This window comes from Strongylocentrotus purpuratus, unplaced genomic scaffold, assembly GCF_000002235.5.
Source record: "Strongylocentrotus purpuratus isolate Spur 01 unplaced genomic scaffold, Spur_5.0 spur5_scaffold_8, whole genome shotgun sequence".
Lineage (NCBI taxonomy): Eukaryota > Metazoa > Echinodermata > Echinoidea > Camarodonta > Strongylocentrotidae > Strongylocentrotus > Strongylocentrotus purpuratus.
In genome coordinates, this window is record NW_022145614.1 from 21,107,520 (window position 1) to 21,123,163 (window position 15,644).

Sequence of the window (15,644 nt, forward strand, 5' to 3'; positions counted from 1 at the left end):
TACATAAATGTTTAAGCAAATTTGTTGTAGCATTATTTTTTGGCACTATTCCTGGTAGCTATTAAAGCTTGTCTGTGTGTAAATGCAATATATCATTCTAATGCACAGTCATGAAAAATTATCTTATAGTTGGCCTAACATATACGTGATAAAATGTAAAGCAATGCACAAGATTTTTTTGTTATATATAGTCGGATAGATAGATAGATAGATGACTTGTTACACAGTTTTGAATGTATACATGTATGAATAGAAGCTGACGATTCAATATTTCTGATTAATTCTGACTGTACATGTAACTTATCAGTAACGGCAGCCATCAATGTGCAGTTGTTTGAAAATACTTGACAAAAACATAGCCTTAGGTTAATTTATATCTATTTTTGAGCAGTTGATACATCAGGGCTTGAATTATTCAGGGATCTTAATATCATGCATTTAAAGCCAACTCTGTCAAATGTAAGCTGTTGTAATACTTCAAATATGTTATGAATTCACAAAATATGTAATACATGGCAAACAAATGAAAGTAGATTTGTGAGAGATAAATCATGAAGGTGTTTATTATTTATGCAAAAGTTATGCATCTGACACCAGTGAATCACTACAAGGCTTTAATGCTCATCTTGCAAAGATTGCAATTTTATGACAACATTTAGGTGAGGGGATGGGGGATGTCCTGATTTTTCTTTTGACAATGTGCATATAATTATCTCTTTAGAAAAGAAAATTACAATTATGCTTGGATAAGTAATAAAATTACTTAGTCCTGTATAATTATGTAGTAAAGATGCAATAATGTGAGGTTGATAACTACTGAAATAGTGCACTACTCTAATCTTGTTGTTTAAGTGAGACTAAAAATATTATTGTGGAAGTACGGTTCAGACTTGTTCAGTCCTAAAGATAATAGTATCATATCTGAATTACCTTCAACATATCTATTCAATACCATTTTACATGATAAATACAAGCACCCCAAAATGAGAAATTTAATATATATAAGGTTACTTGTAGAGTTTTAGGAAGATACCTGTTTGTTTTTTCATGTGCTTCTGTGACAGGTTTTGTGGATTGAATATTTAAAGGAAACATTAAAGAAAAATTCTATTCGTCCGATGTAGTGGCTGTCAATAAAGTATGTATTGAAGTATAGGTTTTTGCAGCCAATGTTTATATAATTTTGCCCAGCATGTTGTAACATTTATTCCGCACTTGCCCTATTTTTATAGGGTTGTTGTTCAACTTTTTTTGTCATCAAGAAAACGTAAACTATCATTTTGTTTGTGACAATACTCATGATGAATACCATTATATAACTTGTAGAAAAACTACCGGTAATAATTTCAGTGATCCAAATTAGAAATTATGTCTTTCGTGGGGGACATTAGAAAACAATATATTTTTTTAAAATAAGTTTAAATACTGTAATTTGTGATACATTGTATTTCTATCTGGATATGATCCAAACTGCAAACTAGTGCCAAATTGTTAAGGTTTAAAGTACATGTAGGAAGGCTTTTATTTGTTTGAAATCTAAACAAGAAAAACTACTTTCCATAAATTCTATAAATACTACAAATACATGTAGTTTGTAAATGAATAATATGCTACTTGGAAGTATTACACTATCCATTGAATTCTATATTTGTGATAATGATCTGATAATAATTCTTTCATTTAATTTCTAAAGACTAGCTTTATCTGATGTATGTGGACTATTTTTCCTTTAAGCTGTGATATCTAATAATCATTTGTGATTAAGTGCTATATGTTTATATTTTATATATCTTTAATCTTGCACAATTTCAGTTAGAATACATTAATTTTAATTGATGCATGTGAAATACTTCTAACTGTAATAGACTTTTTATATGTAACAAAATATTTTTGCTATCAGCTGTGATCAAATTTTGGCATTAAAATGCATTGTACAAAAGTACACAAAACAAGGTTTTGTATCATCTGTTAAATATTTTAATTGAAACCATAAATCATTATATACATATATTTTCTTATTGCTGATACATAAAGTGATGTATTGCATCAATGACATATTCATGCATTGATACATATACATAATATCTTCATCTAAATACCGGTAGAGAGAATGGGGGGGGGGGGAGAAAGAGAGTGGCGAGTGAGAAAAGGGTATCAACATATTTAAGACATAGAGGGGACTATTGAAAAAGAGAGATTGTGAGAGAGGGGGAGAGAGAAAGATTTTTAAAAAGAGGCAAGGAGGAGGAGGGGGGGGGGGGGGGTTGGGGAGGAGGAAAAAAGTCATTTCATCCAAATGCATTTTACATTGCATACAAAAAAAAACTATAAAATTATCCCCTCCATGTATGTAATTCCAATAAATTCTGTCAATAAAATCAGTCAAAAGAAGCCCATACAATTTCCACACACATTAAGCACTTCTAATTATACTCATTAGAAAAATATACATGTGCTCCTTATAATCAAGACTTGCAGTTTCGGTACAATATTGCACAAAGAACAAGACAGGACCAAACCATTTAGTTAGTGGATTTTATCTTGTCACATACAGTGTTTTGAATTGGAATAAAACAATGATAAAAAAGAGATACCGGTACAAGGAATATCACGATAATGGCACGTCATAAAAACTACAATTCTTACGATTATACCTTATATACATTATAACTTTGAAAGGTTGCCAATCAATCACAATTAAATATAGAAAACCATCAGAACGAAAGGAAAATACGGCTTTAAATCCTAAATTGTGCTACAAAATCAGCAGGCCTTATAATGTTTGGGAAATTGAACCTCAATTTTGAAGCAGCATGCTCACTTTATTGTCTGTTATACTTGTTTTAAATGAATGTACAAAGTTTAAATCTTTTTGCACCGAGTCATTCTATTTCATAAATAATTTGTTAACCCATTCAAAGCCTTACATAAAGCATTAGCATTATACAGTGAAGTGTTAAGTAATGTAGGATGCATGTAGAGGTGTCATGGTCGAGTGGATATGTCGCTGGACTGTCGATCACAAGGTCTGCGGTTGAAGTCCCGCCGCCGCACTAATGTTCTTTGTGGGGACCTGGTATGAATTTATTCCTTGAAACGCAGAGCGCATGACAGCTGCTCTGCTAAAGTTGGGGTATTTATGCTGCATTATTGTAGAGTGCTTGGAGACTTCTGATAATGTAAGTGTTAGGCGCTATATAAGCAAAATAGTTCAGAGTTATCAAGCAACCTTAAAGCTGCATACAAGATCTGTACATGCATACATGACCAGGAAACCAAACCCAATTCAAGGTATAACTATGCTGGAGAGCATGATAGTGATATGGTTATAAGATGCAAACGAGATGTATATCATAAGAATTTTGAAGGCAAAGTGTCAAACTTCCAAATGGAAAGTAAAAAAATAGTACAAAATATAGATCTTATATTTGCATCCCATAACAATCTAATAATGGAACGAACCAGCCACCCATCTTTACCTGAAGTAAAGCTAGATCTTCTTTGTTTACATACAGTGAAACCTGTATATAAATACTGCTCTATGGAAACAAGAAAAGCAGTCTTTATGTACAGGTTTCTTTAATACACCTTTTAGTGAGAAAGGAAACAAAGATGTGGTCTTTACAGACAGTTGGTCTTCCTATACAGGTGGTAGCATGCTAAAGCAGGTGTCGCTGTATCAGCCAAATAATTTCAAACTGGGCAATGAAGTCAAATGATAGTCAATAGTCCAATTAATTCCTAGTCCATCTTAATTTGGCAAAATCTTTGTTACCAAGGGTTGACAAAATTGATGACGACCATGACGGCCGATGGCATTGACAGCAATCTGGGAACGGAGTACAGTCCTTCTTACAGCACGGTTCAACTGCTGTACTCGTAGGCTTTTTCACTTGAGACTCACCCCAGACCATAGTGCTCTCAAACTGTGATTTAATCTCTTGGATCTTGGCTAGAATCTGGCTGTACTCTTTTGACGAGAGGTTGTAGTTCTCGCTGGGGTCAAGGTCGAGGTCGTAGAGCAGGGGAGGATCGTGCAGCGTCCTGTTGGCTGAAGGTCGGCAGTCCTTGTCATGATTAAATTCATCCGAGTTCTGCTGGCCCTGGGTGTAATAGTGTGCCTTGTATTGATTGTATCTGACTGCATAGATTCCATACTTGGGGTTGGGTTCGGTGAAGTAGTAGAAGAATGTGTCCCTTGCACTCTGTGAAGAAAACACAGATTACATGTAGTATGAGCATGTAAAATACAACTCTTAAAGCTTATCTGCCATAGTTTACAGGAGGGATTAGAGCACCCTGCAAGGTTACAGGACAGGTGGTTATCTCTTTAACTCAGCTCTCAGTTAACATAAGAAAAAGAGGATCATGGGGGACCAATGGTCACCGATTAGGCATTGTTTGTTATATAGAGGGCGCAAGTAGCTACAAGTAGTGCAGTGGGCCTTTAAATCTAAGACTATGAGTAAATTAATTTTTTAAAGAAACAACATGATCTAAACACAATCATAATTTATAATTGGATTATAAAGAGATGAGGCTATTTTTATAAAACTTTCTTCTCATTGAAATTTTTTATTTTATATCACAATCCCACGCACATAAAAGTGGGAAAACTATCCATGCTCTTCAGACAGAGTCTATCTGAATTATTGTTTATGTCTAGTACACAATTAAGTACAATATCTGTGGAAAATCACTTTATAGATTTTGTCTCTAGTTCAAACATAATCGTGAAATGAGAGAATAAACATTGAATGATAAAATGTTGGTATGAATCTCACAAGAACCCTGCCCTAGCTCCTGCTCCCTTTACTTCAACATTCAAATGAAACCGGAGAATACCAGAACCTTAAATGATAAAAACTTGGTGGACAGCAAAATGTAACCACTTTTTTAGCATATATAAATGAATAGCTTGAGTATTGAACTTTAGAAATTCACCTTCTTTCCTTCAAAGAGAATAGGTGCCATGTCTACTCCATCTAAAGCTACTGAGGGCAGCGTTGCACCAACAAGATTGGCAATGGTAGGTAGAAAGTCCATGTTGCCAGCCAGCTCAGTGGTGCGGCCTGGAGCGATGCGCTGAGGCCAGTATGCAATAGCTGGTACCCTCTGTCCGCCCTCGTATGTGGTGCCCTTCCCGCACTTGAGGAGCCCAGCATTCCCGCCTCTGTTCTCATTTCGCAAGCTAGGCCTGTTTTAAATTAAATGTGAAATTCTACAGATTTAGCAAGCATTCTTGGACCTCTGTAAATTTATTTTCTATTCCTTTTGACTGATAAAATGTAAGGTTAGATCTACTTTGTGTAAGGCTCTTATAAATTATAATAGAATGAATCAGGACAATCAGCAGGTGAACTTAGGACACCGCTGGTGATGTTCTGCACCCTCTTCTGGTTGCATTACAATCTACAGGATGACAAAATAATTTGCTACCACCTGTAAAGTAATTCTAGTAATTACCTACTTGAAAGTGACATCATTTTGGTAACAAATAAAATACATTATTTGTCAATCTTTTTTATAGCCAAACTTCTCAAACCAAACTTTCTTATTTGACAACCTTTCACCACTTATTTCTAGACTGCATGCTAAAATCCTACATACCCATTATCAGATGTGAAGAGAACAAGAGTGTTATCAAGGACTCCACTTGACTCCAGCTGCTCCATTACTTGACCAACGCACCAATCCAACTCCGCAAGTGAATCTCCAAATGTCCCTCTGGCCGTGGCATTGCGGAACTCCTTGCTTGCAAACTGTGGATGGTGAGCATGCTGGAAGGCATAGTAAAGGAAGAACGGTGTGCCAGCATTGGCATTTCTCTGGATGACTGATTTAGCTCGCTGGACGTACGTAGCATCCAGAGTGGTCAGGTTGACTGGTTGCTCTAGGATGTCCGTGTTGTTGAACAAGGGACAGTAGGTGTAGTTCAAGTCACAGGTGTTCCAACAGGGGTCATTCGGATAGAAGCAGTTGTAGCAAGGGCACATGTCATGGGAGTAAGGCACACCAAGGTACTCATCAAAGCCCTGGTTGGTTGGGAGATAGGTTCCGTTCTCCCCAACTCCTAGATGCCACTTCCCGACCATGGATGTGCTGTAGCCTCTGGTCTTGACGATCTCAGCGATGGTTGTCTCATTGTGGGGTAGGCCACCAGTACTGGTTGGGACCAGAACTCCTGGGTAGATTCCTGAGCGTACTGCATAGCGACCCGTCAACAAGGCTGCCCTGAAATAAAGGGAGAGAAAATAAGAATAGGAGGCAATGATGATACCATTCCCTATGAATGTGTAATTTGCTATATTTCCTGTACAACTCGTTTAGGCATGCATGGTCCGGGGCATGGTACAATAACTATCCATGAGCTTGCAGTTACACCATTTATTCTTTTTCCAAACTACAAAGTGCCTTAAATCCAGCCTTGAATGATTCAATCTGTCAATCTTATTCTGCCCTCAACTACCCCTTAGGTCAGTAACAAATCCAGCTTAACATACCGGTACTATAAAAAAAAGTGAATTCTGCAGAGCATTATTATACACCTTATGGGTGGTACAGTGTGTGTATCAAAATGTATTATAAAAAAAAAATTATATTGACTTGTGTTTGTAAGAGCTAAGAGTTTGATTTTCATCGAAGATCTGTTATGATGAAATTTCCAAATGTGATTCAGAAACTTCTCGCCTTATTTCACATTACCTATAAAAGCTATCATTATTTCACCTTCTCTTTCTATCTTTCCTTTATATGTTATCCTTTTTTATCCTAGATCCTCTTATTTTTCTACATTTCCTTTTGTTATTGTTTGTATTTCCTTCTATTATCTTATCTTATATCATTCTTTTTTTTTTTATCATTCTTTGATTTTATCATTCTATCACCTTCTCTTTCCATCTTCCCTTCTGTTTTTCTTTCTATCATTTTCTATTTCTGTCTTTCCTTATTTTGTTCTTTGTTTTCCTTCTTTCATCTCCTCATCTATCTTTCCCTTTGCTATTTATTCTCTTTACGCTCAGTCTATTTGTCTTCCCAACTTGTCTTTCCTTATGTTATTCATGTTTTTATCCTGTCATTTTGCTCTTTCTGTCTTTCCATGTGTTAACTAAAATGTGTTTATCATTCAATCATGTTCTCTCTATCTTTCCTTATGTTATTCTGTTTTTATTCTTTTACTATTTTCTCTTTCTCTATTTCATTACTTTCTCGCCAAAACACACTCACTTCCGGTTATGCTTCCTGGCTCGGTTTGCTTTCAAACTGCACATAAGAGAGGCCTGGAGCAGTGAAGAAAGCAAACAATTTTACAGAAGAAATAGAAGACACCTGAAATAGAAGACATCAAAGATCCCAATGGATAAAAAGTAACTGTACCTGGAAGGACTGCACACTGGAGCTCCTGCATAAAACTGAGTGAACACTAGCCCTCCTTCAGCTAATTTTGTGAGGTTCGGAGTCGACGATGTCGGATGTCCGTAGACTTCCAGGTCTCCATAGCCAACATCATCAGCAAAGAGGATGACTATGTTGGGCAGAGATGCTTTGTCCTTTCCATGACAAACCGTGAAGATGGAGAGAAAAACTAAGATTGCTACTGATAGCAAATTCATCCTCTTGTTTAAGATGTGTACCCTTTAATATTCAGATGATATCCTGTAGGAAAGAAAGAAGAGAATGAAAGTAATATCGTTAGACTTGGAGAAAGAAGACTATGTGTTGCAGAGACGCCAAGTTCAAAGATCAGCAATGCGTGACATTTTCATGACTCGGCATGCGAGCGCGCGGGCAAGGGTACAACACACGTATCAGGTATAGCGTTTTTTTTTAAATCTAGCGCGCGCGTCATGCGCGAGAGCATTTTCAGACCCTTGAAATGCGTGACGTCACCGTCGCCTAATGGGTGACACTTGGTAGCTCTGCGTCTTGTTGCATTTACTGCAGAGACTGTAGCAGGGCCCAACACCGACAGTAGATGTAATCAAGCTTTAATTAACCTGACCTAGATCTATGTTCATATTGTAATAAGTTTAACATGACCATTTTAGGATACAGCATGTCAGCATGTCAAACGGAATTAGCTCACTATCTAGTATCTAGGCTCGCGCTCTAGTCTCGACCACATTAGAACTAGATCCTTTATTCAGATATAAATATTACGGATAACATCATAGACTACATAAATATTTATAATTTAATTTATATTTATAATAAGGCAGTGTATGTAGTGTGTGTGCTTGTGTATGTGTGTGTTTACTATCGCATATCTGCTCCCGACGAGTGAAGTACCCAAAGCGAGTTAAGTGCAGTTGTCATTCGGTAAGCCGAGCGCGAGCAGCTAGCAGCTGAGCAGAGCGGCCCGAGTCGCAGTTGCAGTTGAGCGTTGCATGTTGCTTTAATCGCCCGTGCCGTGGAGCCGAATGAGAAACTGTGAGTGACAGTGACGATATCAATCATTCCCTAGTCGATCTAGGTTCCAATCAAATGTTTAGTCAATTTTCAAATAATTGAAAGCATTTTCGAGCCATATCCTGACTTACCATAAACAGCTAGACCTTGATTTCTTAAAAATAGATCTAGAGGTCTAGATCTAGATCACAATACCAAATCTGCACGCACCAGGTCACATGATCTCACAAACATCACGTGATTTCTGATGTGTTGATAAAACGTGGGCGTGGCACCTCCATGAGAGATCACTGGGCTAAATCTGTTTCTCTGTGACCCCTTGCTTCATTCTCGTACCTACCCCCGCACCCCCCCCCCCCCACCCCACCCCAAGCCCCACCCTATTGCTCTCTCTCTCTCTCTCTCTCTCTCTCTCTCTCTCTCTCTCTCTCTCTCTCTCTCTCTCTCTCTCTCTCTCTCTCTTCTCTCTCTGTCTCTTTCTCTCTCTAAATTGCCAGAGCTTTTTGTCCCCCAGCTAGTATAGCATCTCATTTCATCCAACATGTATGTTCGCTTTTACTTACTATTTTTTCGTTCTTTATCCCAATTATTGTAAATCCGATCTTTTTTTTTTTCTTCTTTTCTTAGTTTTTTTTCTTCCTCTTTCCACTTTTCATCTCCTCTTGATGCTTTTGTAACACACGTCTTCTTGATCTTCCACATGTCTCTTGTTCCTTCCTCCGATTCCTTCCCCGTGTTTGTTTTTTTCTTCCTCTGTCTGTTCTTTCCCAAAAGAGAGAAATAAAGGGTTCTATTTCAAACAACATGTCACATGTTAAGCATTGGATAATGAGGGACTGTACCATCATTAAAAGGTACACTAAGTGGAGAGTGTTCTATTATTCACCATCGAAACTATCTAAATGGTCTTAATAACGCTGATGCATGCGTCTTTATACACCCAAATTTGGACATTATACGGGTGTCTCAAAATAAATGCAACAAGGACATGATTGACATTTGACAACATCTTAAAAAGCATGAAGCCATTCTCAATGGAATTTCATAGGTATCTCTTTAATAGTCTTCGATTTGTCCTGTGAATTTCAAAATAATTTAAGCGAAAACTTTACAGCTATGTTAATTTTTTATAAACGTAGCATTGTCCAAAAGTTACAAGGAAAGTGAATTGAATTGCATCAGTGCACGACAGGCGCATACATGGCATCTGAGCATTTCATAGCAACCTCTCAATTAGAAATAAATTCTTCCTACTAAAATGATTCAGAACTAGTATTTAGTATTTAGTATCTCTTTTACAGAGACATAGTGACTGCATCACATAAAATGAAATTGTGGAGCAACCTAAAGGTCATTTTAGGTAATGTTAGATCTTCTGAGAATGGATATCGTAATATAATTGCATAACTTGAAACAACTATTTGAAGAGTTGAATAAGTAAACATTTGTTATTTCATTTCAAACGATGCTTTATGAACTGGAAGAAAACTCACAATTTACTTCAAAAGTTTCCTAGATTTTTGTCTTGTTGTTCTTAAAAGATGTTTCTAATACAACTCTGTTCCTGACTTTTAGCACACGATTAATCAATCTAAAACGTATCAGTGGTCATTTTACCAACAAATTATGAGTTGGAATGACTCCAATGGAAAAGTTTGCCGCGAAATGACAAAAGCAAAACGGAAAAATTCGCTCGTTGTGATCATAACTTTGCATTGTTAGTAAGTGTTCTCGTGAAAGTCACACAGAGTTTAATGTATTTTACTAACAGATTACCTACGAAATTTCAATTCGAATGGTTAATTGCTTTATAAGATATTGCCAATCAAAATATCGTTGCATTTGTTTAGACACTGTATCATCAGGGTATCATTGTTGATGTAATCTAAATGTCTAAATGCTGGTTTCATCTAAACTGGGTCTTTTACTTTCATAGGAGTGCATGCGGGTGTCACTAGATCAGGGGGGAGGGATGTCGACAAATGGCTGTTGTTTTTATTAATCGTCAATGAACCATATGTGACATTTTTAGAGGATGGGGGGGGGGGAGATGTTTATTTATCTTTAGTCGAGAATCTTTTTAACGCATATTTGGTCCGAAACCCCATCTTCCCTCATTCAAAATAATCGGGCAACGCCCCTGATTACATGGTGAAAAGACAACCTATGATTATTCGGATGATTGGTAATTATAGACTATGATTAGAAAGGGCAATTTCTAGTAGTATTCTTTTTGCGAAAAAATACACTGCTTTTTACAATCAATAGGTCTCATCTGTAGTTTATGTCTAGTTTATAAATCAATTGAATTAATTGATTTATTGACAGACCAATTTCTATTTGTGATTTGATTCACCAGTAATCATGCGCATTGATTTTATGTGACAATAATTAATACATGAATTCATCCTTGAAAATATATTGCAGGTCTGTGACATGCTTTGAATATAAAAAAGACGGATAAGGGTTGTTTTACAAGCGAATACAAGCGGACAAAATATGTCTTTTGAAGTTTGAAATTTGAAATTTATTTGATTTCCAGGTACATGTATAAACAAGATAGAAATGACAACACAGAGCATATAACATTAAGAGTTACAAGACAGTGAAAAAGCCACCAGCGGACGCCTGAGGATTACCTAAAAGAATTTCCATTCTGTCATGAGGTTCTCCACATCCACTGGCGTTACATATAAATAGATTTAAGAAGTAATGTTCATATTTAAGAGGGGAAATTATAACCTGTATAGTCATCGGTATATTCTCCCCAATTAACCCAGGTAACCCAGATGGTTTATGTGCCTCTCTGACTACACTTTCTCGTTAGTCGGCAGAATATGCATGTAATTTGTCAAAAGGCTTTTAATGCAACGGCTTCTCATCACGACCACGACGCATGCAATAATGATTAGGCATACAGAATACGTGAGAGCAATAACCATTAGCCTTTATGTAGCCTATATAATACCGGAAACATAGTAGAATGAAAAAGGGACAAACAAAGTCGTATTAGCCATTTTCATGATTGATGTGCATTGAGAAAATCGATATTATTTACCATTGGTGATGCAGTTTGGAGCAAGAATATATAAATATTAATAATAAACAAACACTGGAGAAACCGAGCATGAACTAAAGAAATAGAGCAGGAAACTATTACCATTATCCTGATGAGACCATGCAAGAAAGAGGACATAAATTATAAAATGAGTGCTTTCATACAGTAAACCCATAGCAGTAAAAACATGAATAATGTTGTCAAGCTGCTACACACGAAATTTATAAGACTCTTATGCTAGTTACGGGAAAACAAAGTGTTATTCTTATTTTTATCTGCTCAAAATTCATTAAAGAACTCGAGATATCCACGCCTTGTCTTTGTCTCATCAATAAAATATCATGCAAGATACCTCATAGAGGGAAGTAATAATTATAAAAATATTTTAAACCCATTTAAGCCTCATCAGCATCAGTAGCCATGTTCAGACGGGGGCTTCATATTATAGTCGGCGTAAGTAAATCCCTGCCAGCGGCGAATCAGCCAGCCGGCGAAAGGCGAATAAGCGGGGGAAAGGGGGGGGAGCACCTTTTCCCCAATTCGTGAGGAAATATTTAGCAGCGATTCATCCATCCGGTGAATAAGCGGGGGGGGGGATGCTGGAGAGGAGGACAACTAATTTCTTGGGGAGGGGGCAATTTTTTTTTTCTTCTTCTTTTTTTTTCCTTCTTTTTTAGTGGGGTCAGGGGGTCGGTTTTTTTTTTTCAAAGGTAAAATTTACGTCACTATTTTTTTACCCTTTTGGGGAGGGGGCGGGCCAGTAGAATCGGCATGTGGATCCGCGCCTGATCCCTGCAGCAGTAAATATCCCAAGAATATTTGACTTAGGCCTACACCATTATTTGTCCATACCGTCTTACTCGGACCAACTTGCCACGATTAACGTAACACGATCTTCCACCGACAAAATCTTACTCAGTGTAACTGCCGGAAGTCAGGGGCGGAGCCAGGATTTTCCAAGGGGGGGGGGCGTGTTCTTGCTGTTTAGTGTTCTTGCTGAGGGTCCTGCAATTATAACTACCCAAGCAATAAATTGTCAGGTACCCAATTAAAGATACTATTATGTCCCTTTTGCAGCCAACCTCAAATTCTGTAGAACTTTGCAGGAATTGTGAATATTTCATGTATGTCCTATCTGTGAAATTTAAACGTTAGAAGTGTTCTAATATTCAAATTATGCAAAGAAACCTGTTTACTTGCTAGACTTCACTGCCAGACACTATTGAGTGACTGACTGGCTTTTTTTCTTCTTTCGTAATAACATACATAAAATGAGCTGTAAAGAGTACATGAGCATTTGTCTCAACAATAACCCACTTCTTGTGATGGCCAAAATTAAACTGATTGAATCTTTGCGCAGCATAAAACGTATGACCATTTGGTACAATGGTCTGAAAATCAAGACTATTACTTATTGGCTCTATAGCTCCTAAGTCGATTTGACAACTAATAGTCGTTATTTTCCCACTTGAAGATATTTTCAAGCCCCACCTTTTTTAGAGAAGTTCTAAATTAGTATTATCTTTCAAATGCCGTTGGAATTTAACCTTTTCATTTTTTTTGGCTTGCAAATAGGACATAGTACCTTTAAAGGACGTTAGTAACGGGCTCGGATTTGAACCCTCAGTCCTTGGAATGAACCACTATGTCACGACACCGCCACAATTAATATAAGCTTGATATAAACATAATTTCTGTGTATGATACTAAAATGGGTTTGAATAATGTCCTGGTGTGACTGAGGCATATTACAAGATTTCAAGGATTGTCAAGAAATCAACTTGAGGGCACTTCCAATGCCCTATTAAATTGCTTACAGTAATCACGTTCGGATTACTAATGTGTCATTGTCATGTTCATATATTTCCATAGGTGACGCACAAGACTAATGAAAGAGTGCCAGAGCGAAGTGTGTGTGTTTTTAAAAGCCTTTGAGATCGTGTCGGGCGCTAATAGGAGAAATAATTAAACTGTGTAAATCAGCCTTATAGGCTTTGGAATGAGGTTTGTGGCGATAATCTTTAAGAACGTTGAACAACAACAACAGCAATAGCAATAAATAAAAATATCGAACAATAGCAACAAAAAGATTGAAATACTTGTTGGAATAGCCTACCTTATTCATCAAGTATCAGGGCGAAACAGACAATCCTCGCATTTTAGCGATCTTTATAAATTATGCAGAATATTAAATATACATGGAAAAGGTATTCATAATAGATAAGGCACCTTTCATTGATTTTCTATAATAATTTTGTTTTTCTCCCCCTCTCTCCCACCCCTCACTCTCTTCCGTATACCCCCCCCCCCTCTCTCTCTCTCTCTCTCTCTCTCTCTCTCTCTATATATATATATATATATATGTGTTGATACTTTACTTTCAGAGGGCATCTTTGTGCATTAGCATTCATTTAAAAAATATATATTTGTATGTGACTATGTAACCTTACCTGTCACCGTTCACTGGGAGTCATCTATAGAAGATATTAACACCAGATCATTTAATTTCCTGTTCATTTAATTCTATGTCGTATGTCGCATACTTGCATGTGATGGATGATTTTGTCTGATAAGGGTATCAATCAAACCAATTCTAATTCCTTGGATCCATGACAAGCTTCATTATGAAGAAACCTTTGAAGAAAAAAATGTATAACAGATCACTGATGTAAATGGGCATTAACACCGGAGAGCTGACTGCATTAGAAAGATCGAAAAAAAAAAAAAACCTGTGGGTTGGCATTTGTAATGAATAATCGAATGCAAGACTGCAACTGGAGCATGATGAGTTATGAATTCGTAATGAATGTAAATTAAGGTTCGTTGTAATTGCTTTACATGGCCATCCCATATTATGTTCTGCAGGGCCCGCTGGAAGAGCAGTTTCATAACTGAAGTGGCTACCCTGGGTAAATAAAACGTGCTTATTATTATTATTATTATTATATTCTACAGACAGCATTGGTGGATTCAGAAATAAGAAGCAAGAAATGTGTGGGCCGTTTATTTTATTAACGTGTTGTTGTTTGTTCTCTTGTTTTTTTTGTAAAATCTCTTTAAAAAAAAATAATATTCGAGAGACATTCGTGGGTCTATATCCAAGGATAATCAATAAACTAAAACTATCATGAGTATTCTTTTAGCTAATAAACCTATGAAGTATAGTTTCGTTTTTCGTCAAAAATATGTAAGACATGTCTGCATCTCCATTCTGCACTCTTCATGAGAACTTAGATCTAGAATTAAACACTGGCAAACAAAACGAAATGATATATCTATGGCGTATTAGGTCATGTTTTCACAAGGTCTTTTTGTGTATAATTACCAAACGAAAGAGAAACGTCGATAAAGTTTTTTAAAGCGGGTTCGTTTTATTGGTCACCGGCAACCTTATTATGTTCGATAAAAAATAAATCAAATTACGATAATGAAAGCTATATAGCGAACATCTGGAGAAAAATCGATACGTTTCGTTTTAGTTTTATGTACACAGGCATTGCTCGGAGCATTGTTACACATCGGTAATGGGAAAGAGCCCTTAATCATGTTAGTAGCACGCCGCACTCAATCTGATCAAGAGGAAGATGCACATGCTATGGAAGCAATAGTGGTCTATCATCAAGCTTTTCGCACGGACTGCAAATTAAGATATTCTATCCTTGTATTTGTAATGGACGATAATGTTTAGACAAGTAATAGCTACGAACGACATTGACGTTCGGAAAGATGCGATTTGCTTTAGATTCATTATTGTCGTCAACCCATTAGGAAGGTAGGAGAAGACAGTGATCTTGTGACTTGATTTTAATTGCTGCAGGACAATTTTAGCAAAACTGGATGGAAATCGATAATCTTTTTATCACTTATGTCTCGACATCGTTTTGGCTTCATCATTTATTTGCTTGGCCGGTTGCTTGGATTCTGAAAAAAAGCAATTCCAGTATCTTTTTAGCTTGGCTCGCTACCGAAAAGGCAAAAAGATAACGCTGTTATTTCTTATTGTTAATCATTCTGAGAATCGAAATGGGATTTTAGCATCTAACACATTGACAACTTTCAGATTTTAAAAAGTCATTCTGCATGCTTGTCTAATCGTTGATCAGTTTTGGGCTAATCATTGTGAATGGCTTCGAATTCGTCGTTCAAGGATTGCTGCGAAATTACGACGACGACATTC

The 15,644-nt window shown here is 36.7% G+C and overlaps 1 protein-coding gene across 2 annotated transcripts; it reads right to left on the reverse strand.

Moving 5' to 3' along the window:
• Window positions 1-1,961: 1,961 nt before the first annotated feature.
• Window positions 1,962-8,645, reverse strand: LOC574839 (arylsulfatase A). Of its 2 annotated transcripts, none has more exons than XM_011677918.2 (5): window positions 8,541-8,645; window positions 7,378-7,656; window positions 5,611-6,234; window positions 4,945-5,197; window positions 1,962-4,205 (listed from the first exon to the last, which is right to left on the reverse strand). In XM_011677918.2, exons 2-5 carry the CDS (start codon window positions 7,611-7,613, stop codon window positions 3,735-3,737), a joined length of 1,584 nt encoding a protein of 527 aa, XP_011676220.2. In that variant the 5' UTR covers window positions 7,614-7,656; window positions 8,541-8,645; the 3' UTR covers window positions 1,962-3,734. The 2 variants fall into 2 exon arrangements, with proteins under 2 accessions (XP_011676220.2, XP_030831133.1); XM_030975273.1 differs by lacking the exon at window positions 8,541-8,645 and adding an exon at window positions 8,258-8,332.
• Window positions 8,646-15,644: the final 6,999 nt, after the last annotated feature.

Coding starts and splice junctions, on each gene's coding strand:
- LOC574839 (XM_011677918.2), bottom strand. CDS start 7,613: ATGAATTTGCTATCAGTAGCAATCTTAGTTTTTCTCTCCATCTTCACG. Junction 5,198..5,610: donor CTCTTCACATCTGATAATGG/GTATGTAGGATT, acceptor AATTTAAAACAG/GCCTAGCTTGCGAAATGAGA. Junction 4,206..4,944: donor TTCTCTTTGAAGGAAAGAAG/GTGAATTTCTAA, acceptor TTTTCTTCACAG/AGTGCAAGGGACACATTCTT.